Source organism: Amblyomma mixtum, chromosome 4 (genome assembly GCF_055824585.1).
Source record: "Amblyomma mixtum isolate Tamu chromosome 4, ASM5582458v1, whole genome shotgun sequence".
Classification (NCBI taxonomy): Eukaryota; Metazoa; Arthropoda; class Arachnida; order Ixodida; family Ixodidae; genus Amblyomma; species Amblyomma mixtum.
The window spans coordinates 92268846-92294994 of NC_143015.1; the positions used below are offsets into that span (position 1 = coordinate 92268846).

The 26149-nt window shown below is 50.3% G+C and overlaps 1 protein-coding gene across 1 annotated transcript; it reads right to left on the reverse strand.

The window, feature by feature from the left end:
- Positions 1 to 1656: 1656 nt before the first annotated feature.
- Positions 1657 to 25400, reverse strand: LOC149347429 (fringe glycosyltransferase-like). Its single transcript, XM_089587100.1, has 4 exons — positions 25211 to 25400; positions 23302 to 23396; positions 14494 to 14576; positions 1657 to 6504 (listed from the first exon to the last, which is right to left on the reverse strand). Exons 1-4 carry the CDS (start codon positions 25302 to 25304, stop codon positions 6450 to 6452), a joined length of 327 nt encoding a protein of 108 aa, XP_089443226.1. The 5' UTR covers positions 25305 to 25400; the 3' UTR covers positions 1657 to 6449.
- Positions 25401 to 26149: the final 749 nt, after the last annotated feature.

A 26149-nucleotide genomic window follows, 5' to 3' on the forward strand; every position in this document is an offset into this window, starting at 1 on the left:
CTCCTTTGCCATCCCTAGATAGGGAGAAAAGCGTTCAGGTTTGTTTGGTGACAATTTTTTTCAGTATTCTGAAATTAAATTGATTTCGAGGGAAGGAGCGCCGTAATCGTCTCAATTCCCTGTGGACATCTCAGCCGCGTCGTGAGAGAACGTAAGAAGACAGTGAAAGAAGAGGTGCCGTAGTGGAGTGCTCGGGAATAGATTCGACTACCTGGAGATTAAAGGTGTTCTAGTTTCTCTCTTTCTCTACAGAAAACTAGGTTCCTACAAAGTGCATTAAAAAAAATTCTTGCTGGAGGATATTGGTAAACCGGCGGCCTTTGACATGACACGCGTACCGCAACTTCATTAGAGCTCCTCTACATCGCACAGCCTTGTTTTACCTTTCGTCATCACTATTTCATGCTGACAGAAACACAAAAAGCCACTTCAGGGACACCGACAGGCGGTCTCCCTATTCATGAGCTCCCAGCAAATGCTCGGCGCCGCAATGCCACACATATACAATTGGTTCCCTCAGAGAACCGCTTGGCGCCAGATTTACCCACCATTTTCGCATCACGCCTCCTTTTCCTGCCAAAACTGGTTGAAATCTGACTTTCCCGCCCTTTCCACATCATGCTGCCTTTACGCGCCAAAACTGCAAATCAGGTGGACCAACTGTCAAATATTGTAGTGATACGAGCGACAAGATTTCGGGGATGGGTAAGTGCCAAATGGGCCAGTTGCACAAAATTTGGATGTGGGCCAACTACGAAACTTTGGACATGGGCCAACTGCCAAATTTCGGGGGAGGACCAAGTGGGAAATTTGGGCTTTTGGTCAACCGCTGAGTTTCGGGAATGGGCCAACTGCAAAATTTTAAGGGTGGGTCAAGTGGGGTATGTCTTGGGCATGAACCAGCTCCCAAATTTTTTGGAGGTGGGTGAATTCCAAAATTTTGGGGGGTGGGCCAAGTGCCAAAGCTTGCAGATGGGCCAACTGAGGGTGGGCCAATTGGGAATTTTTCGGGTAGGTCAGCTGCCAAAATTTGGGGTGCGCCAACTGCCAATTTGTGGAGTGGTCCGAATTTTCTAGGTGGGTCAACTGGCAAATTTTCTGAAGGTGGGTCAACTGCAAAATTATAGGGAACCTTTGGAATTTGAAATTTGATGGTGCTCTCTGCCAACTGCCAAATTTTGGGATCCTTCGGAATTTCAAATTTGACGATGCTCTCCGATTGGTTCCTGTAGGTACACGTGACCCTGATTACATCATCTCCCATTTGACCAATGAGGGAATTTCGTTACGGAGAAACCGGGCGGTTTTTGCAACACAACCTAAATGCTATCGATTAAAAAAAACGAACGAGAGAAAACACCAATATTTAGTCAGTGCTAGACTCCCAAGCTGTCACTCTCACCCGGCACGTTGAATCAGTGAAGGACAGAGCCCCGTCTAGGAACCACGTGACTCATTATCGTTTCATCATCCTTGCCATTGGTCCTCTGTCCTGGGCCTTGTCTTGGGGACTTTCTGAAGGGCAGAAAGCGTTGCCGTCTGTCCTCTCAACACATGCGATGTAGTCATAAAGCGGCGAAACAATTGGTTTCTATCAACATTTGTAGATATCCAGTGCTCAGTAAGCAAATGAACAGACATAACACAAACACACAGTCTCGTTGAAATTGTTCTTTTTATTATTATTGTCCTATTCGCGTACTTCCGCACGCTTGTTGCACACGTGACAGATGGAGTCGAAATCATCATGTCAAAAGCGCCGCCTAACAGCCCCTTTTAAAACAGTGTGGGGCATCCACAGGGTTGCCGTGAGGCATGAGTAAAAAAAAATAAAAATTGCCCCAGTATCTTGCTCGTCGCCCGAATATGTACACGTGAAAAAATACAGCGCCATCATTCCACTTTATGTCACTGGAAGCGCATCCTTCTCAACACAATGCGCAATAAGTGGCCCACACAGAGAACTAGGCTATTTACAGACATATTTACACAATACTTGCTCATCTAGGACTCACGTAAACAAGGAAAGGACACTTAAAACATCGTTCGAAATGAGCCACAGCTCGCGACAGTGTTGTAACATGTAAGGAATACTTCAGATTGCCAGAGCGATGGCTCTGATGAGATGACATCAAAAGTCGAGGCTAGGAGAGCAGACACAGTTCCAGAATACATTTTCCTCGTTGAGAGAACACAAATACATTGCACATAATAGAAAATCAGGAGTAGCGAAGGTCTTCAGTACCAGTTACGCAAATATACAAACGAACGCATTCAACGTGAACACAGAACGTCTGAACAGAAGAGAACATGAACAAACCGAAGAGAACATGCTGTAAGCAAGACATAATCCGGAAACAACGTTGACTGCGGGCTGTCTGAAGGCAGTACGACCGCAAATGCGCTTCCTGGAAGGAGCTTCTTGTTTTGGCACGTATTGCTCGGGCGTTGACATGAAAATAGCAAGAGACAAGACTCCAGACACACGTCAAGCCATGAGGTTATATTGAGTGCAAGGTTTCGTGTTCAACGCAAAGGCGCTGGAAAACCTCGAAAGTTCTAAACATGACATGCCTGTCCGCACGCAACTCGGATGGCATGTTTACAGAGCAGGCTATTAAAGGCACTTCAGTTTTCCCCTTTCCGTAATCTTTTTTTATTTCCATTCGTATCTCTAAACGTACCAGTCCATTAGCTATGATAACGACAGGAGCTTCTGACGCCGTCCCCGGCGGCGTAAAGACTCGCAAAAACAGGCCCTCTAATACAGCAGGCTTATCGTATCAAGCTCGGGATCCATCCGCCAGCTTCTTCGACAGGCCAGAAAAAAAAAGAGTACTGGATTACGCTAAGTGACCGCACTACACCCTGTACAGTCAAAAGGAAAAGAAGACCTAGGCGCGGAGTTCAGCGCATACGTAATTACCGCACTATCTCTGGCAATACCTTTCAGGCACATGGCACGTCACCCGAAATATTCGTTGTCCAGCCATATCTCTTGCGCAGTCACGTATTTCAAATGACCCCAGTGGCGTCCGCTGTCCTCAGCGTAAAGAAGGCGGACAGGCACGTCGCGCCCGCAGGGGTCCGCTCTGATTGGTCAGCAGCCCTCCCCGCAGGGGGGCGCTGGCGGTAGACCAATTGTCCCGGCTTAGCTTGGCTCGGCTACCGACCTCGCGGCAGTTCAGGAAGGAGGAGGCAAGGAAAGGGGGGGGGGGGGGGAGAAAGGGCCGCCTCAATTAAGCGGGGACGACGCAAGAGGCTCGCGCAAGTGCGGGACGACGACGTGGACGCAATTACAGGTCGTTGCTTCCCGGCCGCTGCAATACAGCGCGACAGCCGGGATGTTTAAGACTGCCGCCTTGCTACTGCTGTTACGCGCTCGAGACAGGGGGAAGAGGGAAGATAGTTTTGTACTTTCTTGTCGGCGCGTGGTTGAGTTCACGCCTCAGCCGGTGGCAGGTTCGCGGGTAGCCACGCGAGCCAGATACAGCGGGTAGCTTTCGTTGTTGTGCTGCGTCTTCTTTCTCACGGACAAAATAATTTTTGAACAGGGACCAGTTTATGATGCAATTTTTTTTCATATATTGTAAGATTTCACAATAACGATCAATATATACGCGGATTCACAATAAAGATCAATATATCTGCAACCCGTCGGCAGGGTTGAATTTTTCCGCAATAAACGTTTTTGCTGTCGTCGAAAGCATTCCCCACTGGTTTTTTTTATGCCAGTCTTGACTGCTCGATGCGAGTGGTGAAACACTCTATAAAAGAAAGATTCTGCTACACATCCGAACAATGGTCCATTGCCTTCATTATTTTCATTGGTTTGGTTTGCTTTTTCCGGGTTTAACGTCCCAAAGCGACTCAGGCTATGAGGGACGCCGTAGTGGAGGGCTCCGGAAATTTCGACCACCTGGGGTTCTTTAACGTGCACTGACATCGCACAGTACACGGGCCTCTAGAATTTCTCCTTCATCGAAATTCAGCCCCCGCAGCCGGGATCGAACCCGCGTCTTTCGGGTGAGCAGCCGAGCGCCGTAACCACTGAGCCACCGCGGCGGGGCCCATTATTTTCATAACAATACCTTACAATATTCCAGTATTCAAAACTTTTGATCGGGGATGTTGGACATGATCGGTTCTGAACAATGGATGTACAGGCAACGGTGGAACATTATAAGGATGGTATGAGGATTTGCAAACGCACGGTCTCGAGGCAAGTGGTGCTTTTGCCCAAAAGGTTTCTAAGACCCGAAAAAGCGCCAAGCAGCGTACGGGCAGTGCACTCTGTTTTACGTGCTGCTGTTTTGATGATCTGCATTTCTGGCCACACTGGCAAATACGCACGCAGCGACGGACCCATAAAATGGAAACGGTTAGAGAAAGTGCATGGTTTTAGTGCTCCGCAAAAGTGACTGGTAATCATCTCAAGATATATGCTAAGCTGCTCAGACGCGTAAGTATTCCGCATTGTGTATTCGTATTCGCACTGCCTTCATTTTATTCGAGCTTCCGAAAAATCGTTGCGGAAACAAGAATAACCGACTAGCTGCAAGTGCCCTGGACTCGTATTGATAGTGAGGATAACTACTAAAGCGAGGGACCGCGTTTTTTTACACAACAGTCACAAAATCTCGCGCGTGGCTTCGACAGTATAAAACTTCGGCATGAGACATGGCGGCATTTACGATCGTGTTCTACCACTGACATCGCACGAATACTCTGGAGTCCTTCCAAACATGAAGAGTTTGCACAGCAGGACTTCCATTAGCACAGACTGAAACACCGGAAATGACGTCTGAGCAGAGAACCAAACCATGTCCGCAAACAAGCTTCAGAACAGCGTAGCTTGCGTCTGTGACGAACAGGGTTCCATGCCGGCGTGCAAAGTTTGACGCCTTTTAACAGTTTCATAAAAAGAACATCCCAGACATTTCCGGTAAATTGTCAGCCGAAACCAGGCCATGAAAAATATCCAAATACATTTATGACAGAAGGTCCAGCGCAAACAAAAAAGACCACTAGAATAGTAATTAAAAACAATATAAACTGAAATACAGCTTATATACTGTACAAAAGACAGGAGAGAGGTTTATGCACTGAACAGGTGGCAATGACGGGCGATTTTGTTCTTACGGCATGAAAGATTAGTATTTTTTATTCACTTCTCTTGTGCACCTAATTAGAAGCCGGCTATGAGCTTAATAATAAGCAGCACAGTGGCAACTAAACACTCACAAAAGTCTCCATGCATAAAAGCACTGGTTAGCCATTATTGTAGACACAAGTGATCAATCAAGATGCAGTAAGTTAAAAAAAAGCAAAGGCGAATTATGAACAGGTCATATGCTTGAGAATTCTGCGAATCCCACCGCCGCATCCTACACTTTATTTTTTTTTTAAATTTTGGTTCCATCCAGCGAAAGGAAAGCTCATTGCCACCTGTCATCCAGTGAAAGAAACATTCCCTCTGAAGGTATTGCTCGCACGTGCACGCTGCAGAGTTCGTTCAAAAATAAAAATTTGCACTAGGTCACAAAGGCGACTCAACGAAGTTCGTCCAGTCTTTGTTCTAGAGGATGAGCGTGTTCGGCCGCCTGATCACATCAGAACTTCAGAAGGCCCAACAACACATAACTTTGCAGATGCTCTTCTGAGTACTGTAGCCATCAGAATATGCGCGAGCAAGAATTTACTCTAGATACGACAAGTCATTCTCATTGCCTATCCATGTACCAAGCATCAGACAGCAGATGCTTAAACTCCTTCCACGCATCAGTGAAATGTAGAGAGTCTTACCGTATCCGTGAACATAACATATCGTGTAAAACAAGATATAAGCTTATAGTACTCACAAATAAGCTTACGTCTTTCTCTACACGATCGTTTACACAGCACGGGGGCCGAGACACAAGTTGAGCTGTGCCTATCTGCCCGACCGAAAGCAAGACACTCAGTGTAGTCTGCAAAATTGGTGCTACCTTGCTGACAGCCATGAAATGCGACGCAGAACACAGCAATGAACACACTAGAAGTCCTTTCGGGAGGTGGGATCGAGGGCCACAGCGCTCGGAACCACAATCGAGGATATCCCGACGTACGTGAAACATCGGGAGTCATTTTCTGGACGCGACGACGTCTTTTTTTGGACGTGACGACGTCTTTTTCTGGACGTGACGACGTCTTTTTCTGGACGTGACGACACGCTGCCTCTCAAGTCATTGTCGATGCGGCGGAGTCTTTTACACCACACTATGCTCCGGGCAGGACGAGTACAGTCCTTGTCTTCCACCATCGGTCAAGAGACTGTGTTCTTATTGGGAACACACACAGAGTCATATCAAAGTTTTCACAGCGTTTTGAAGTCCACCACTGTCCAGAGTTGGCAAGCATCGTTGCTCTTGGCATCTTTTGTGCTACATCAGGCGTGGCCAGGCGCGTCGCTACCTCGGGCAGAAGCTGAAGTTCGGGAAAAGCTGGCAGTGCAGCGAGAGGAACCTGGAAAACAGTGAAAAGAAAGATGACGTAAAAGAATTAGAAGCCACGCTGTTAAACAAGGGCTACCAGTGCACTCCAAGCGAATACATAGATACTCAAACGAAACTGGCGATTTTAAACACTGTACTTCGTGTGCCGAATTTAGAACCCCACCTGAAGCTGATAGGGGGCGCTGGGTGGCTGGACAAACTATAAGGCGTGATGGTAGCAAACTTAAAATGCAGCACACAGAGACACGACTACGTGGCTCAATAGCTGGACTTAGTTAAGGTGCAGTTATCGGTTCTTGCGTGCTGTCTTTACATCGCTGCCTTCATACTCCAGAATTGCAGAACCGTGCCCTTTTACGTATACGTTCAAAGTATACTGCGCACACAAAAACAAGGACGTGAAGGCACACACAACAAGCAACGTCCTTGCTTTTGTGTGCGCAGTATACTTTGAAATTACGTGTGACCGACTCGCCCAACAACGTACTCTTTTCACGTATACGTCTCCACAGGCATACATGACAAGTGCTTGTTTCACTGATGGCTTGTGATATGGACGAATTAAAACGCATAAGCTTTTTTTATTTTGTTTCAACCAGCCCGATTCACAGCGGCTTTGCGTTCGCACGTGGAACGGACAAGTGAGGATTATGAAGACAAGGCTACACACGGGCTCGACTAAGGAAAAATGCTGTTTTGCTTCCCAGCCTCGCACGACGCTTCGCGTATTACCAAACAAAAAATTGCCGAAGATACCCCCACACACGAGGAGGCGCCGTGAACTGAACAAAGTCGCTTCAAAGCGGCGCCCACTTCAAACTGGTTATTAACCTGTCCCGCTGCCGCAATGATCGCGCGGTTGTTGTGCAAGGCCAATTTTCGGACGCCAAGCCCAGGCGCCGTGTACACGCGAGACAATAAAATGAGAAGAAAAACGAATGGAGGGGATTAAGGACGAAGTGAGGGGGGGGGGGATGCCTGGACAGGTCGCGAACGAACGGAGTCACCAGCGAGGGGTCCTCGTAATTACACCGCGCAACACAGCCCGGGGCGACACTGCGGCGACGACCGCATGGAAGAAGCGTTCGCAGCGCCCCCTCACACGACGAGACCGGGAGGCGCCGGGACACAGTCCTGCCCGCGGGCTACGAGTGGCGCGACTGGGCACGTTTTCACTGGACGCCGAGACAAAGATATAGCTGCATACAGCGGCGGCGTGATCATCATAGGTGGCGCAGCGATCGGCGAGGACGGCCGAAAACTGGCAAATAACAGGCTGTAAGACGAGGTTCATCGACGCTTTTGCGCCACTTTTTGGCGCCAAGTCGTTCTTGGCCGATGTCTAAGAGGCGACGCGCACACCTCGGGGCCCCTCCGGCCAGATGCCGGTTATTTGCGACGTGACACGCGAGGCATTTGAAGGAGATGTCCCGCGGCGATTTCGGTCGCAAGCTGGACACACGAAGCCTTGAACCGTGTCGAATTCCCACGTTTTTATTTTTCGTTTTTTTTTTTTCTACGGCTTGAAAGACCGCTGAGCAGGAAAATACGGGACAGAAAACGATGTACTAAAGAGTACGCATGAACCGTAGTATTCAAGCAGTCTCGGTTGACTTCCGTTCTTTTTGCGGAGTGGTGATGAAAATAATGGGAGCTATTACTCGTTCCAGTGGGTGGTCCTGTATACTCTAAACACAGATGCTCCTATAAGGGAATAAAGAGGGAGTAAGCTGTTCTCCAGGGGGTGCAAGGGACTTACGGTAAAGGACAGCTCTCTTTTTACTCCTTTTTATTTACAGTTTAGTCTCTCCTTTGTACCTGCGTTTCGTTCTTTTCTGCGGCGTACTTTTCACAACTACGCGCTTACTTTTTCATTTTTACTGCACGCTACTGAAATCCCAAAATTCAAGTATCATTTTATAGCTTTGATAGAGCAGAGGTTCAATGTCAATCAGCAAAACAGTACAAAAAAAAGAAAAAGGAAACCGTACAGACACAGAATTAAGATACATGTTTATATAACGAAGAATTCATAAGCCAAGGTCAGTCAGTGAGAACACTACAAGGGCCTGCCACTACAGGGAACTCCTCGTAGCTCGGGTACTCGGAACAATGAACCTCGCCGTTGCTGCATTAGCAGATGCTGACTTCAGGCCGCGGTTATAGCTACTGGCACATGTAATGCCGTTACTACAAAGCAGCCGGATTACTCCCGCTAGGCCGCAGCACCATTCAATGGCCAACAAAAGCACAAGGCAGACGCTCGAAACTACTGCTACACGCTATTCTGTAGAGCCGCTTCGCACAATATGATGAACGTGCCGTTCAGTTACTTCCACATCCACTTCGTTACTCCATTATTCAGCAGTTCTACTGACTTTCAACAACAACTGTGGAGAGAATTCCTTATCATCCCCTACGCAGCCACGCCAAAGAGCGTGCAGCGCTGAAGACAGGCCATTCAAGACAGCACAAGTAGCGGCAAGAGAAGAAGCAGCAGGCATTCAAGAGTGACAGGCAGGGGGGAACCCGAGCGAAAGTGGGCAAGTGCTTCGCCCTCCCCCACACCACCTCGCCCCATCTTCCCCCAACTTTTTGTTTCCTTCTTAATTTAGTAATTCCTCAAAGACAGCGGCTGCTTCGTCCCTGCGACGCACGCGGGCCTCGAATTACTCCTCCAGGCCTGCGCCCTCCTTCCCCGACCTCGAAGACATCTCGAAGAGCGGGGCCAGTACCCCCCGCTGTCACTCTCTTTTATCGCTTTCTCTTTCAGCGCAGCCGGTGCCGAAGAAGACGGGCGCTCTCGTTCCCGCCCGTGACCCCTGCACTGCACTTCTCCCTTCGTCCACTTGGCGCGCTCTCTGTTGTGACCAGGGGGGTAACCAGGAGCCCAGAGGGATGGACGCGCGTGCCGCCTCCTCACAGCCGCCGGCTGCCCACAAGCTGCGGGCATCGGCGGCACTCCGGCCCCGGCTGCCAGATGTTGCCGGCGCGTCTGCGACGTGTCTGGAGACGGCGGCGACGGCGCGGCATGTAATAGGGCCTGCCTACGCCCGGCCTTCCCGCCCCGCAGGCAGTGAGGCTGCTCTGGAATGACGGCAGGTGGCGCCAAGGTCGCCGACGAGCACGCAGTTTACTGCAGGTTCTCAAAACACGGGGCTCACGCAACTAGAGGGGCACGTAGTGGGATCCCCTCTGAAGCGCGCTGCCATGAGGTAATGTGGCCCATACACGCAATTAACAGGGAATGCATATCACTAACGGCCTTATGCAATAGGCTGTGCAACAGCTGTGAGAAGCAAACGCTGCTCTGTGAAAGAAGAAGCTTGAAGAGACTGGTGCTGCGAGCGGAAGGCTGAAGCTTCCTCGGTGAGAAAAGGATTCCGGACCGACCGCGGCGGCCGCGTTTCGATGGAGGCGAAACGCAAGAGGCGCCCGTGTGCTGTGCGATGTCAGCGCACGTTAATGATCCCCAGGTTGTCGACATTATTCCCGTGTCCTCCACTACAGCACCTTTTTCTCTCTTTCTTCTTTCACTCGCAGCTTTATCCCTTCCCTTACGGCACGGTTCAGGTGTCCGCCGAGATACGAGGGGGTACCCAAAAGAAACCGGACTTATTTTTGTTTGAACTTATTTGTTCACATTTTAAGCAACGACCTTCAATCTCCTTTAAAGTATTCCCCACTTGCAATGATACGCTTGTCGAATCTTTCATTCCATTTTTCAAAACATTGTTTAAATTCATCTTTTGTGATGCTTGACAGTGCCTCCGTCGTTTTTTTCTCCACCTCAGCAACATCATCAAAACGCTTTCCATTCACCTATTTTTCCATTCTCGGAAACAAAGTAGCACGGGGCAAGGTCGGGAGAGTATGAGGGTTGAGGAATAGGGGTCATGCCATTTTTGGCCCAAAATTGTCATAGAGACAGGGCTGTGTGAGCAGGGGCATCGTCATGATGGAAAAACCAGTCACCCGACCACCCCAATTCTGGCCGCTTCCACCGCACACTGTTGCCCAATGTTTGCAAAACATCCAAGTAGAAAGCCTGGCTATCTGTCTGACCCTGCGGAACAAATTCTGAATGAACGACTGCTCTCACGTCGAAAAAACAAATCAGCATTGTTTTGAGGTTTGGTTTCACCTGACGAGCTTTCTTGAGGCGAGGTGAATTTGAAGTTTTCCATTGGCATGATTGTTGCTTTGATTCAGGATTCGTTTCAGGAACACTTTAGTTGTCCCCATAGCATTGTCCTTGTACGTCTTTCTTAATATTTCAAGAGTTTCCATTCAACTTTTTCCGAGCAAAAATCAGGATTTCACCGGCGCACGCTGTTCACGAAAATCAGCCACTGCAAAAACGACGTTCACACAAAACAGTCGTCACTCTAAATATCTGCCTAAACTAGTCTGACCTCCTTCAACGACGGCACTCGGCTTACTGACTCTGGAATGTTCGTTCTATGCGCTCCTAGGGGCAAAACGCGGTACCACAGAAGCTTTGCGACCAAGAAATTTAGTCCGGTTTCTTTTGGGTACCCCCTCGTATGTGAGACAGATACTGCACCATTTCCTTTCCTCGAGAAGCCAATTTACGAATTTATTTATTTAATTGCTTTGAGCGTGCGGAACACTGCGTTGGTACTGGGAGCTTCTGCACGCTAAACACTGCGATACCGCCATCTTTTCTCTTTGACCCGGCACGGTCACTCAGTGGTTTTGACGCTCGGCCGCTGATCCCAAGGTCACAAGATCGAATTCCGGTCGTGGTGGTGGCCGCATTTCAATGGATGGGAAATGAAAAAAAAAGAAAAGCCCGTGTTCGGCGAGATATCAGCGCACATTAAAGAACCCCAGAGGGTCTAAATTAATCCGGAACCCTCTACTTCGGCATCCCTCATAAAACCCATGTATCGCTTCGGGACGTTAAACCCAGCATACAACGTACAACCACCTTTATCTTCGGGATGAGCTTGTTGCGCAAGTGGAACTCTTCTGAATGTCCGACCCACATGCACCTGTCCACTCATGCACGACTAACTTAAAACCTTCAGGCTGTCCGCAAACCTCACAAAGTACCCGCATCTAAGGCCCACATGAACCACATTTTCCGTCACTATATGTTACTAGACCAACGCCGTGTACATCAGATATATCGTAGTAGAACACTGCGGTGTCTTTAATAAGTTCAATAATGGCTGCGTTTGGGCGAGTTGGTTAGACATGTTAAACCTGGAAAGCGCATAAAAACAACGAACAACGTTGTTTTTATGCGCTTTCCAGGTTTAACATGTCTTTAATAAGAAGGCACGGCGCTTGCGCTTGAGCAATTAGCAAAAGACGATGTAAGGCTGGCTTGGGCTGCGGCAATTCCAGGAGCAGTTCTTTCCTATCGAAATAAACTACAACTAAGTGGGAACTACATCTGGCGCAGACTCAGCACATTCATCCACACGCATATGTCGTCGTGTATATATATAGCGCGCAGCTCGGAGTTGGAACGGAGCAGCGGACTGCTTCAGATGCTGTCTGTCGTTTCAAGCTCTACCTCGCTACGAGACGAAAGACGACGAAATATTCACTCCTTCGCTTCGTTCTTCGACAGCCACGCTTCTGTTCTTCGTTTGCCCTTCGTCCTCAAAACAGCGGCCACTCTCCGCACGGTAGCACTTTTGTTATCGCAGTAAGCAAACCGTGTCTGCCCAAGTGCTCTCGACACCACCGTCTACACCGCTCCGAGGAGACCGAGTATGCCAAGCACCATGCCCACCTGCGGTCACTCGAACAAATTTGAACTGCGCACCGCGCCTCGTTCAAGAGCCCGTAGACCAGGAGGCTCCCCGAACCAATTGGCTGGCTCGTGGAAAACAAACCCGTCTCGCTCAAGAGCACTCGCACGATGGAACGCTGCGCGGCCCCGTCACTCAGGGGGGAGCTGGGCGCATTGTTTCACACAGCGTCTCTGGGCATACACGGAAAGCGGAGATTCGGCTCAAGACAATGCTGTTTTTCAAGAGGACTGGGCGTCTTCGTGCGGCGAGCGGCTTCTATTGTCGGACTGGGTCCGTACGTCTAGCGTACCCTGCTCGGCCGTGGGAAGATGGACTTTGAGCATGCTTGCAACGCAGTCTGCGCGTTCTTTTGTATTTAAATTGTTTGGGTGGGAAAACGAGGGAGGCGGTGGACGAGAAGATGAGCGCGACACAGAAGTGCCCAGTGGGAACAACAGATGTGATTAACGTTGAGCACCGGTCGATAGTAGTAGTAGTAGTAGTATAAAACTTTATTCCACAAAATGGGACGGGGTTGGGGTCTTGAGCTGCAGGTGGTGTTCCTAGGTACAGGATCGGTCGAGAGCAATCGTCAAAACATGCAGGGTTTCCCAAAACTCGAGCGAGTTGGCACTGCTAGGCGTTCGTGTATACCAGATGAACACTGTTTTTCAGCGCTAAATAAATTTGCCACTAAAAAGTACTTCCAGCCAACCAACGATGCACTGCCCTGCTATAATCACTAGCTTATTTATGCAGGTTCGCAGTTAAACCCAGCTGAAAGGAGAGCCCTGTACATGTTCATCCTGGTACCGTTGTCGTGACGGTATCCCCTCTTCCAGAAAGCCTCATGTACAATAGGTTTCATTTTGACTCTAGCCCTAGCATGAGAATAGATATACACGTTCTAAATAACCTAAGGCCTGAGGACTGCTTAATCAAAGCCCTGCGAACCAGTTTAACGTTCGTATTACTGCTCGCCATCCCCGCTCACAAACCAATGAAGCGAGCGTAAACGCCACCGTCCTAACGAAAAACTCCCACCAAACAACTCGCTCTCCTTCGGGGTATTTAATCGGAGCCATTTAATTTACGCTCAAAGCAAAGTTTTCCTTCTCCTCCTCTTTTTACACGTCGCCTTCCACCGCCCTAGCAGGAACGCCAATGCCGACGGCTCTGCACGCAGCACCGAGTTCTGCACTCCCGGACTTAGCTGTCATGGCCAACAACAGGGAGGCATCTTCCGTTCGCCGACTGCAGCGCCCCCCCCACCGCCAGCAGCGGAGAGTATTTCGGCGGCCGCCGCTGGGCGGCGCGAATGACAGGGAGCCGTCAGCGCGTAGCAGACAATGGCTTCAAACATCATCCGCTGTGCACGAGCAACAAAGCGGCCGCTTTTGGCACGCCGTTGAATCGCGCATCCGTCCGGCCGTCGTCCCGGTTTTCGTTTTGTATCGTTTCGCTCCCGCGCGCCACAGTCCGCTGCGGGGGGGGGCGGGGGGGGGGGGGGGGGGGGTTGCATGGGAGGAAAGGCCCGGCTGTCCGATGCGATAATTCGATACGCGAGTTACGATCGACCGCAAAGCCTGTACGTATGCACGCGCTACGTGTATGCCACGGCGCGTAATGCGCCTGCCGCTGAGGAATGCGGCTACGATAAGCGGCGAATAGACCAAGAAAAGAGATAAAGAAATCTCCGCGCATGCAACTTAAGTTCGAAAAGTTGAACATGGGGCAACAGAAAAGCACAGACAACTGAAATCATACGCACAGTCCTGAAAACAAACAAACAAAAAGCACCGAAGTTGGAGATATGTGCACCCTCTGACTTTTTGTGGAGCAGCAGGCCAGGGCCATGTTGCCACCGGCCGACCTCTCCTCCTTTCCCTCTCATTGAAATTCATTTTTTTTCTCTCTCTCTCTCTCTGACTTTTGGTCTGACAGATATATTCTCTGTTGCAACCTTCACAGGCGGAGTCAACGGTGCTCTTCGTAACAAACCTGCTAACTCGCCGATTTTTTTTCTTCTTTTTTATTAATGGCTCAGGATACCGAGGGGTGAGTGAAACAAGATCTCAGATGTCACCGTGTTAACTCAGTTACAGGCGTCAACTAGAACTGGGCTCCCTCAGCAACATGGACATTAGGTTAGCGACCGTTAAACTGCAGGCTGTAGCTTGTGTTCACGAGTCAAAAGAAGGAAACTGTTTTGAGAGGTGGCAACTGACCTGGTCGGGTCTACCCTGAGCGGGAAGCCGTCGATTTTGAGCACGTTCAGCTCCTTGCCGAACTTGGAGTAGCTGAAGGTCACCTGCGAACACACGGGGAAAGAAGCAAGAGAAGGTCAAATCTCGGTCCCACTGAGTATACTACAAAAGACGGTGGAACCGAAAGAACAGGTTTGTCGCAATGCATATCATAAGTTAAGCCGCGCATGACTGTGACCGCTGTGTCCCTTCAAATACACGCGAAATCGTTAAACACCACTTCGCTGCAAACGCACCACGACCGCCGCACTAGCATCAATGCCGGCGACGAGGCGTCAGACACGAGTGACAGTGCGCTGACCTAAAAGGAGGGAAGGCTTTTGAGAAATATAAACAACTGAGCATAAAACCAAACATTATGTGTAGTTAATAAGAACGGTAAACTGGGCTAGTTGGTAGGAATTCATACTGAAAACTGCGCAAAAAACGAGGACACAGAACAGTTGAGGACACAGAACGAGGGCAGTTGATAGTCTGCGCCCGTGTCGTGCCTTCTCGTTCTGTGTCCTCGTTTTTTGCGCAGTTTTCAGTAAGAATTATGTGTACATTGGTTTCCGTAAAATTCAACATACACACAACCGTATAAATATGAGCTATTTCAAGCAACGCAATGCTGCACAGGTAATACGTCCAGCATTGGAAATTGATGGTTATACCTGCTCATTTGCAGGACCGGCGTTTGCCAGTATATTTCCAATACTGGGCCGATTAACTGTGCCGCTTAGGTTTGTTTTAATTGCTCAGTTAATAGCATGCTCCAGGGTAAAAAACAAACAAACAAAACAAGTGCCGATGTAAAATGAATCTTCAGACCGGCCTGGGCAAAAGCTGCCAGGAACAATAACTCTTCTAGTCAGCCCGCAAAGACGAAAGTCTAATTCTGCTTCAAACCCATACTTTCAGAGCTGATTTCATTTCAGCGCCGACAACTGGAACGGCGACATTATAAGCAGCGTGACAGGACTCACGACAGGGAGATAGAAATACATGTAAGCAGGGAAATCAAACCCTAGACTTCTCTTGGTCGCACCCTGAGGCCACCAAGCAAGAGGGACAGCTGCACAATTTCTTCAGCCCGAGGGGTGAGTGAGCTCTCTCTCTCTTTTAACAGTGCGCCATGAACTACGCGTTCCACAGTGGTCTTTTCACCCGAGTTCTTGAAAGTCCTGGTGCATGGTATGCCCTTCGTGCTAAAATTGTCTTCGTCCCCGCTTGAGTTTCTTTTTCGTCAATCAGAGGACAATGATAATGGAAGAGGTGAGACGAATGCCGGTTATGTTAGCCGACGGACACATGCAAACAAATCAGCGCCAGCCAAACGCACCGTCCCTTAGCACTGACTACTGCCGCTACGCAAGCGTCGCTTCGAGACGAGGCCTCCGAGATTACTCGTCGATCCATCACGTATAGCACGATTCATCTAACAGCCGCCTCGCAAAGCCGCTCTGATTCGGCCCCGAACAGTTCCCAAGCGCAGTGGACACAAAGGGGCCCCGGGCGGTGCTTCGGAAAGCCCACTCAAAACGCTGCTCTTAGAAGGACGCCGCGCCGACAACGGGCACGTTAGACGACCCGTTGTTTCTATACAGTCAGGTATCCGGCAGAGATAAGATTGACGCGTCTTGCAAACAAGGCATGACCGAATCGACTAGTGCGTCCATCTGGTGACGGGGATGGAACGATGAAAGACGGAACTTGCGTGTTGTTTCAGGCGAGTCCGGTGCCCGCCAGACGACTATAGGTGTCGCCATAGCTGTGCACGAAACGCAGGTCGTCATCGAATGCTTCCGCTCGTCGGAAACGCGGTCTCTTTACCTCTACTGTGAGATAGAGAGAGAGACTCTTTAATGAAATGCAGAGAATTTAGCCGGCGTTTAAAAATCGCTGGCATGCGGACAGTCATTCGATGCACTAGATGCCTTTAGCATACCGTGTACCGTGCTTGCTTCACGCTTGCGTTGAGACTCGATCGTTCTGATCATTTCATTATGTAATACATGCTTGCCCGGTACGTACCCGCTGACCTGCCTACCCACCCACAAACATTGCATGGTTTGATGTGGTAGAAAATGTACACATGAAAATACAAAGGGCAATAAAGATAATAATATTAATTATTATTATTATTATTATTATTATTATTATCATTATTATCATGCCCTGGCATCCATTCGGTAGTGCCACAGCGCTGTCCCCCATTTCTCCGCAATCCTACCACGACCACACGTAAAACCCAAACGCACCCGACGCGCCCCCCCACTGGGGGCATGTACGGCGGCAAACACGGCACGCCGACGCGCTCCTGCCCGCGGGCGGCTCCTCAAGAGAAGACCGGACTGCAACCAGACAGCCGACCAAAGAACCAACAGCAGCAACATGTCGCGGCACGGTAGCCGCGCCAGACAAGTTACCGCATCAACTGCAGCAGCAGCAGCAGGAGCCAGCGCATCAGCTTTGCCTGCCTGGGCGGCGCGGCACCACATCATCCGCCGTCTACTCCAGCTCCTCCTCCTCCTCTCCACCCTGTTTTATTTTTTTCCCCCATCCTAGAGGGAGCGCGGCACTACTTCTGTACATCTAGACGTTTAGAACGGACAAGAGCCCGAGGGGGCAAGAGTGGTCGCTGTTGCTTCTTCTGCCTCTTTATGGCAAGAGCGCGTGGCGGCCAGCGGGATCTACAGAAGAGGCTCGAGGCGGGAACGTGTTTATGCACGCCATGACCCCGGTGGCAAGCACGCAGTGTGGAGCCTTCTTCCTCTTTGACGGGGACGGGTCTTCTTCTCTCCCTTTAACGGCTTCGCGAGGATTCGCCGGAAAGGCTGCGCGCTGACCCTCGCGTCTCCAGGGGGCGTCCTGGGGCTGACCTTAACAAGGTGGGCATCGAGATCAAGAAGAGGATGCTGCTCCCGGAGGAACGGCCTAACGACACGCAGGGTGGCTGCCGAGAGCACCCTCGAGGCAGGAGATGAAGGATAACCCTACCGCGGGAAACACGAGAAGTGTATCTGAGGTAGTTGCCTTTAACGTAAAAGCTCCTTAGGTCATGGGGCGGGGCAGGTTCGGGCGCAGCTCGGAACGGTGTTGACCTTGCGCTTCGCTTGTTCCGCGTTTGAAAGTGACCATACAGGGAGGCCGGTTAAAGATGCTACTGTTACGTCAAGCCCCGGTTATGAGAGAATGCAACAACGCGTGCGACAAAACGGCCGGCTCGATGGTTATCTGATTCGGCGTAAGGTGTACGGACATTACCGTTCAGTTTAGTCACGAGCAGTGGCTAGGAAAAACGTACCATTGTTATACTTTTCGCAGGCACAAGAAACATACGAGAGAGCCACCGACGACAGAAAACTACAGCGAGATTCATTTTCACTATTCTGTTTCGCAAATACATGTAAAGCGTTTGTCAAAAATATACGGTCCAAGGGGTTTGCTTCAGTTAATTGTGCAGTAGTGCTCTCTAGTGTCCCTAGGCGTCCTCAGCCCCAGAAAGGTGAGGGCGGGTATCCGTGTCCTGTTCGAGCGATTTTGGCCGTTGACAGTGCGAAAGGATTCCTGCTGCAATGTGAACAAGCAAACCCTTTGGGCCGCATATTTTTGACAAAGGCTGTACGCATATCAGATACCTTTGCAATAACTATGCGACATCCACCTCCTTGTATTGCGCCCCATGCGAAAAAACTAAAGGGACACTGTGGATCATTCCGTTAAATTATTGTTCTCAGTAAAAATTGATTCTACGGTTCTCTCTAGGTATGCTGTCGTTTGTCCGTAAGCCAAAAACGAATTTATCGCGCAGAAAAGTGTATCTAAAAATCATCCCGCCGGTCGATTCAAATCCGGTTTAGCGTAGCCTCAGTGATCCGTACTGCAAAATCGATGTCGACGCATGCATTTTTACCTGCGAAATCAGCCGCTGATGGCGACACCTGTACTTCTTATTGTTTTTTTGTTAATAAAAGGTCTGTTTTCGGTGAGAATGACCTCTTTGTAGTTAGAAAAGCGGTACCCTATCGACGCAGGCCAACTTCTGTCTGTCCGCCTTTAACGGCGTTATCACTTGAGCGTTACGTGACTGCTTTCAGACTAACGGCGACTGAACCACTGCCATGTTCATGTCAGCTTATGACGACTGAGAGTGCGCAGCAGGATTTGTTCGCGAGATTTATATAGACCTGGAAATGAACGCATGCCTGCGGTGTGGGGGGAGAAAGGCGGTGCATCTATAGTTCTTACTTCGCATTAGGTGAATGGGGAATGGTTAGAGGCGGAGGGTCCTACCTTTCCATCGCAGGAACCGTCACAAAAATATCAATATACAGCCCACACAAATCATATAGACAGTCGATGGACTGTCGAAGTCTCTGTATGACGAGGGCGTCACAGAGGGCCACCCACGAGTACCAAACACATTATTCGTCTTGGTTGAACTACGCGGTTTGATTAACGTTCGATCAAACCAACCAGCCACGTTCCTGTTGCACACAACGCCTCATGGGAGACGGCGCATGTCCATTCCAACGGTTAGCACCAGACAGTCTTCGACCAGCGTAACAACGAACAGCGGGATCGGGGCATATATAAAAAAACAAAAAAAAACTCGTTTTCTTTTTGCAGACGAGGTGCATATGAACCTTCTCCAGTTATAGTTAATGAAAGGTCTAATTAAGCTGTACCATCGAACGAAGGGTACGGAGTTAAACTAAAGGCAGGTCAACCTCGACTACAACTAACGTCATTACCACCAGTTTTTCAAATGATTTCTAATGGCACCTATTCGGAAGGACCGAGCATCGACGTTAATGGATTTCCGCCAGGCGCAGCGCCGATTAACGCGAGAAAGCTACGGTTGGAAGGCTTCGCGATAAGCGAAGCGTTCAACCGGAAAAGAAAAAAGCCTCGCGAACACCATCTCCGATCAGGCCGGCAGGTGCTGGGGAGGGGTCCGTGTGCACTCCAGAAGCGGAAGACCGACGACAAGACATTCCAGGTGGCCGCTCATCGGCGCAGGCCTCTTTATCAACAGGTTGCTATCTTTCTGCTCTGCTGCCGCTGCTTCTACTTTGGGAGCCCGTAAGAAGTATAACTGCCGCCGCAGGCGGGCAAGCCCAGCCAGGTTTCGCGGCCGCTAATGACCGCCGCCACCGCCGCCGCTTTGGAGGTCCAAAGGAATAGAAAGAACTGCGAAAGAAGCGGACAGGACAGAGGACCGGCGCCCAGCAAGCTTATATACACCGGCCTCAGGCGCTGGTGCGGACCGGGCCGCGAAATTTTCCCACGCCAAAGCTCGTTGACTGCCGCCGCCGCCGCTGCTGCTGCTATCGTCACTTCTCCCCGAAGGTGTAATTTCGTCCGGCGCCGTACTGAGAAGAGACTGGCGCAGCTGATCTAAGATGAGCCGCGGTACAACATCGAACCCTCTTTATCAAAATAGAAACAGCGCCCGATTTTTCTTTATTCTTCTTCATATCCCCAGACTATTCCCACCCCGCCACGGTGGCTCAGTGGTTACGGCTCTTGGCTGCTGGCCCGAAAGACGCGGGTACGATCCCGGCCGCGGCGGCCGAATGTCGATGGAGGCGAAAATCTAGCGGCCCGCGTGCTGTGCGATGTCAGTGCACGTTAAAGAACCCCAGGTGGTCGCAATTCCCGGAAACCTTCACTACGGCGTCCCTCATAGCCTGTGTTGCTTCGGGACGTTAAACCTCAATAAACCAACCAGACTATTCCCCCCCCCCCCCCTTTTTTTTTGTTGAACGGTGACAATGTCGCTCGAACCTGCAAGCCTTGCCCAGCCGCTGCAGCTTTAACGAGGTTACACCAGCTGGCGTCTCGGCTGACACTCGGTAGATGGCAGCACGCATATTTATATGGTGACGCCTAACGAATGCTTACCGCTGTAGAAAGAAGAAAAAAGGAAGGACGTAAGAAAGAAGGGTAGGCTATAGAATGGGGGGAAAACGTGCGCCGAAAGCAGATGCAGCGATAAACGACCGCGATAGCAAGAGTGCGAGCGACGGTCGGAGGAGGTGGGGGGACGTTGACACCGGTTTCGGGACCGACGCCGTCGTGTGTTAAACCTGGACAGCGAGGAGAGAGAGACCCGGCTCGGCGGGAAATGCGGCTCTTTCTTTCCAAGCGAATGGAGACGTAGCGCCCAGGACACACTGTCGCTCGGAGTAGCACCATGAGGGATGCCTTTTCACGGGCATCTTTACGACGTCCCGGACTGTGGTACGATTTATGTAAAGGATGAGCGGCAGCGCAGCGAGCTTGGTGAGAAATGGGTGCAGGATGAACGTATATGGCGAGGCGGTCGTCTACGTTCGATAAGCATTAGAGACAAGATGCAAATCGTGCCGCGCTGAACAAAAACGCCCGTCTTTCATCTTGGAGAATTAAAGCCCACTGCAAAGAGGCCGCGCACCAAGGACAGGGGTTCGATTCCGCGTCGCCGCCATGCCTTGCAGGAACAAGAGTAAAGAAACTAACGCGACTGCACTGTGGCAAAAACTTGCGTAGTGTGTTGGTCCATGATGTCGCGTGCGGCCAGCATAACCTGCTTTGCAGGAAAGCGCGTTCACTGCTGTTTTGATAGCTGAAATTTTATGGTCGTTGTTATTGCCAATAACTCCATCACTACCAGCCGCTGCAACACGGGGTTCGTGAAGTTCCGTGTCTCGCAGAGAAATTGCGGATATCGTGTAAAAAAATGCAGGATGGCTGGTTCTCTCCTTTCCCCAGCCTAGCCGGTGCGTCTAATTCTATGCCCAACAAGTGCAACTGAGCGGCACACGGTTACTGCCTGACAAGTGTGCCACCAAGTACTAATACTATGGCGGGACTAATAAAAAGTTCGATCAGTTAGACTAATGCGGCGAAAATGCGACTGCATTTTTCTTACACTGGGCAATCTATTCCAGGATCCATTGCCTTTCATTCACCGGCCTATTCCAATTCTCATTCAAATCGAATTCTGATCCTATTGGCATCCCATTTATAATCGTAATCGCTTCTTTTATCCATTTCTGCTGAGCGATTCTCAGTCCGGCGTTTTGCTTCTCTCTTTTACAAGTGGAGAGGGGAACGGTTGGCGGGTGAAGGCAGGGAAGTCCCCTAAACAACGCCTACCGCCGGCCACGGTTGGCAGGCGGCGGCTTGACACATACGCCGACGGCGGCGGTTCCGCCTTCATGGCCGCTGTAATGCTACCGCATTAGAAATAAAAACAAAGGTGTCTCGGTCGGTGCCATTAAGTATAACGGGCTTAATCCAACCGTCAACCACAAAGATAACGTCAAACTAGCAAATGCAGGAAGGGGGGGGGGGGGGGGGGGCTCTGAAATATGCATCTGGTAGTTTTCCTGTCTGCAAGTCTGCCGATCATGTCTAGCCTGCAGCAGCACGTCTGGGCAAGCGGCTTGCAGCGGCGTCGAGACAGTCCGCCCTCATTCGTCACTCTCCTGAAGAGCCGCCGCTGACAAGAGTTGAGCGGCGTTTCTTTCGCCGTCTATGCGAGCACGGAGGCCGAGATAGAAAAGGCAGCGCGTGCTGCGCAGGCCGCACCTGTACGCGGAACAATGGCCTCCGAGATCAATGGTTTTCGAGAGCTTCGAAAAACAGGTCTTCGAGATCATCATCGGGGCGTCACTCGACGAGCGGGCCCTATATACAAACAACGAATGCCTAGATAGCGAAGTGTACAAAATTGCGGAGTTTGTCTCCGCTACGAGAAACAAGGAAACAAAAAGAAACCACTGCATAGCCTTCAGGGCGCTTGCAACAGCTAAGAAGCGAACACACCCTAAACAAGAATACGGCTAAATGGGAGTATAAAAAGCGACTAAACTGTCCTCTAGCGAATTCCATATTATAAAAGAGAATGCGCTAGAGGACAACTTACCCTCTTTTTTATACACCTTCCTGTTTACAGTGCAGATAGAATGTAAGTAATGTTTGAAGTGGGCGATCCGGTCGAAGATGTGCACTGGAAGCCAAAAACTGAATGCACTTGTGAGCAGAACCTACATTTAAAAAAAATCGATGTTTTCTCACAACAGAATACAGAACGCGCGTATTGCGATCGGCACTTTCATCAAGGATTCGCCGTGTAAGGCGGTGTTTTATGAGGGTGTTGCTTCCACTGGCGCACAAATCTAAACCCTGTAGCGCACCAGCCCATGACAGATTATACGTTGCCTTCGCACGACAGCATGAATATATATAATTTGTACACTTAATGCAACGAACGAAAAACGCGATATGATGCCGCTTTCAGAAAACACGAGCGACGCGTACCCATTATCATGTAGGAACGCTTTGAAGCTGCAAAAAAAAAAAAAAGATTAACTGCATCTCCAAGCTAATCAAGTTCAAAGTACGCGGTGAGCACAAAAAGATCCAAGTGCATTAAATACGACCTCGTTGGAAAGACCGTAAGCAATGCGTGCTCTAAAAAAAACAACAAAATGTTTGACACCTGCTTGACCAATGTATCATATCAGTGCCGGTGCCTGTTTGCTATCACCAGCTCATGTGCAACGTGCTGCACTGCCTCCCCTCTTTTTAACCCTGCATTCTCTCCCCACGTCCCTATATATGCACGGACCGTAATAAACCTTGCCAGTTGTTGTTCCTTGAAGTCATTCCGGTCAACTTCACGATACAACCAAGAAAAGTTGCCCCCAGCAATGCCGAAATAAAAGAGCGCAAAATTCCAAAGGAACTGAGCGCGTGTCAGAGTAGGGCAGCAGGAGAGTGATGGCCACTGACCTGGTCGCTGAGGGCCTCCTTCTTGAGGAACTTCATGGGCTCGAGGTGCGAGTGGAAGTTCTCGACCACGGTCAGATTCTTCTTCAGCAGGTGCTCTGCGCAGGGAGGGGGACGATTAGAGAGGAACGGATCAGTGCTCCCGTCACGCCTGCTTCCAGCCAACCGGCAAAGAGAAAGAGTGCACACGGCAAGGCGCCGAAGCCAACCGTCCGTGAGGCTTAGCCGACCCACACCGCGTGACGACCACGTGCGTTCTCTTTCGCCACACACAGGCGTTACTGCAGATCGACAGAGCGCGTCAGGAGCGCTATAGCGAGTGGCATGCAGTTTGCTACTGTGGGTACGTAAAGGCTCTGGGTCAGTAAGGACGCAGCGCAAGAGGCGGTGAACAGCAAGTGCTCTGTAGCTGGTGGCCTGGTGGTGGTAAACTTTTATTAAACTATGTACAGAGAGGGACCTTAAGGGCCTGACCCGTACAACTTCAAGGGGAGGGGATCCCTAGTCCGGGACCACCGTGTGGTTACCTGGTGGTGGTAAACTTCTATTAAACTATGTACAGAGAGGGTTTGAGGTCAGACCCTTAATGTCTGACCCCAAACCCCTTGGGACCTTAAGGGTCTGACCCTTAAAAATTCAAGGGGAGCGGGGAGGGTCCCTAGTCTGGGACCACCGTGGCTTCCGCGGTGGCCCTGGCTCTAGCCACCAGGGCTTGTTGGGACTGGAGGACAGAGCAACTGAGCAGTGCAGCCTTCCTGTCCTCCCAGGTAGGGTGGGGATGGGGTGGGAAGGAAGGAATTGAGGGGCAAGTCCACAGCATGTGACAGGTGTCCGCGAACGCCTGCCCACAATGTGGACACTTCTCTGAGAATTCCGGGATTGAACTGTTTTAATACTGCCCGGCACAGTGCCGTGTTTGGGTATAGACGGAGAAACCAGAGTACCTCTGCCTTTTTGAGGCCTTTACAGGTGACCCGGAAGCCATTAGGGTAATTCGGAATCCAAAAGTATACGTGAAAGCAACGACCAGTTTCACACCTGCTATAGCCAAGTTTACATGAAGGCGACAGAAGTCGACTCCAGTCCAGTTTCTGAGGAAAAGCGCAAAAACGTCAGGCCAGTAGGAGACGAGTCGCGCCTTTCCTTCTCAAGACCCGCTCTTTCCCTCAGTAAGTGAATAGGAGTCGACTCCTGTCGCGTTCATGTAAACGCGGTTGTGTGTGTGTGTGTGTGTGTGTGTGTGTGTGTGTGTGTGTGTGTGTGTGTGTGTGTGTGTGTGTGTGTGTGTGTGTGTGTGTGTGTGTGTGTGTGTGTGTGTGTGTGCGTGCGCGCGCGCGCGCGCGAGAGAGAGAGAGAGAGAGAGAGTCCTGAGTCCTCAGACCTGAGACCACTGAGTCCTCGAACAATGCCGAAAATGCGTAGGCGCATGAGGAAATGAGTTACAGCCACGTTAGTAGAGGAAGAAACCACTCACAACGCCAACTTTATTTCACGGAACCGGTGCATTCGTTCATGTAAATTTCTTTGACGGCGCGTGTACTTAGGCCTATGAAATAAATCGTCAGCTTGGACCATAATGCACTCGGTCAACAGTATAACACGATCATAAACATGTAAGCCGTCCGTCGTTTTATAAATATCTAAACTGAAACATCATTTACCTGTATATGAAATCGTACATGGATTACTGCACGTGCACGGTTCTACAAAACGCGTTTGCAGTGTAGTGCTTTGTGATACTGAAAAACTGGCTATAATCGAAGAAAGAAACCGTGGATTTTGACAAACCAGAAATGGCGCAAACAAAAAAACAACAAAGAAATGGAAGATTTAATGGCGGCTTCAAAAATACCGAAGCATAACCGTTTATTTGGTCAGATTAGAGTAAGTCAAAAGGCAAGAGCAAACTCACCTATAATGTAGCCCATGGTGACGTCATCGGGCAACCGGATGTGCTCGCCGATGCTGATGAACTTGCCCGCTCTGCATCGCAAAAAAAAAAACATACGACATTTCGGTTAATATAAAACGGTCGTGACGCGGCGGCGCAAAAAAGTTTTCTCTTTTCCTTCCACGTATCAGCGACACAGACCTTCGCTGTTCGAAACACAGAAAACATTGCGTGGATACTGCTAATGGCCACCGTCATTTTCGCTTCCTCCTCACGATCCATCACTTCCTTCGGAAGCAAATGAATGCCTGCACGTTGCACGAAACTCGTTTTGTCCAAACTGGCGCTTGAGCAAAAAAAGAAAGTGACAGACAGTTTGGTCGTTCCAACCGCCGCATGACTCGACCATATCCACTAACGCACAAATAGCTCCAATCTTAAAGGAAGCACGTTATTCGCATTGAACTAACGATTAAGACTGAGCTCATGCATGTACGCGAAAAAGTAAAGGCCCAACTCCATCGGCGCCCCTCGGTGAGCGCGCGGAACGCCTGCGCGACCAGCACGCGCCGCGACGAGCGCCGAAAAGGGGCTTGCATCTCCATGCACCTGGTGCTGGCTCGCTCCCCCTCGCGAGCCGACCGAAATAATGTCAAGCCGTGAACAATACATGGTTGGGGGCGCTGAAAGGACGAGTTAAACCGCGAAGAAAAGTTCGAGGAACACGAAGCTATGAAGAAAAGAGTCCTCGAGAGCCCCGCGGTCCTCCGATTGTTGTCAACCGGACCCCGCTTCCGACGCGCGCGCTAGCGCCCGTGCGCAGGCGCCGATATCTGGCACTGTCGGATGCGCGCGTCGTGGACGCGCTGGGCGGCGGCCGACGCGTCGCGCATGCGCAGACCTGTTCTGGCCGACGCGTGGGCCCCCAAGCGCGCAGGACGCGCGCCGAAAAGCGCCGAT

What these genes read in the sequence shown, in the direction of transcription:
- LOC149347429 (XM_089587100.1), bottom strand. Translation starts at nt 25,304, where the DNA reads ATGTTTTTTTTTTTGCGATGCAGAGCGGGCAAGTTCATCAGCATCGGC. An exon ending in AGGAGGCCCTCAGCGACCAG is followed by an intron (nt 14,577 to 23,301) that starts GTCAGTGGCCAT and finishes GTGTGTTCGCAG; the next exon opens with GTGACCTTCAGCTACTCCAA. An exon ending in CTCAGGGTAGACCCGACCAG is followed by an intron (nt 6,505 to 14,493) that starts GTCAGTTGCCAC and finishes ACTGTTTTCCAG; the next exon opens with GTTCCTCTCGCTGCACTGCC.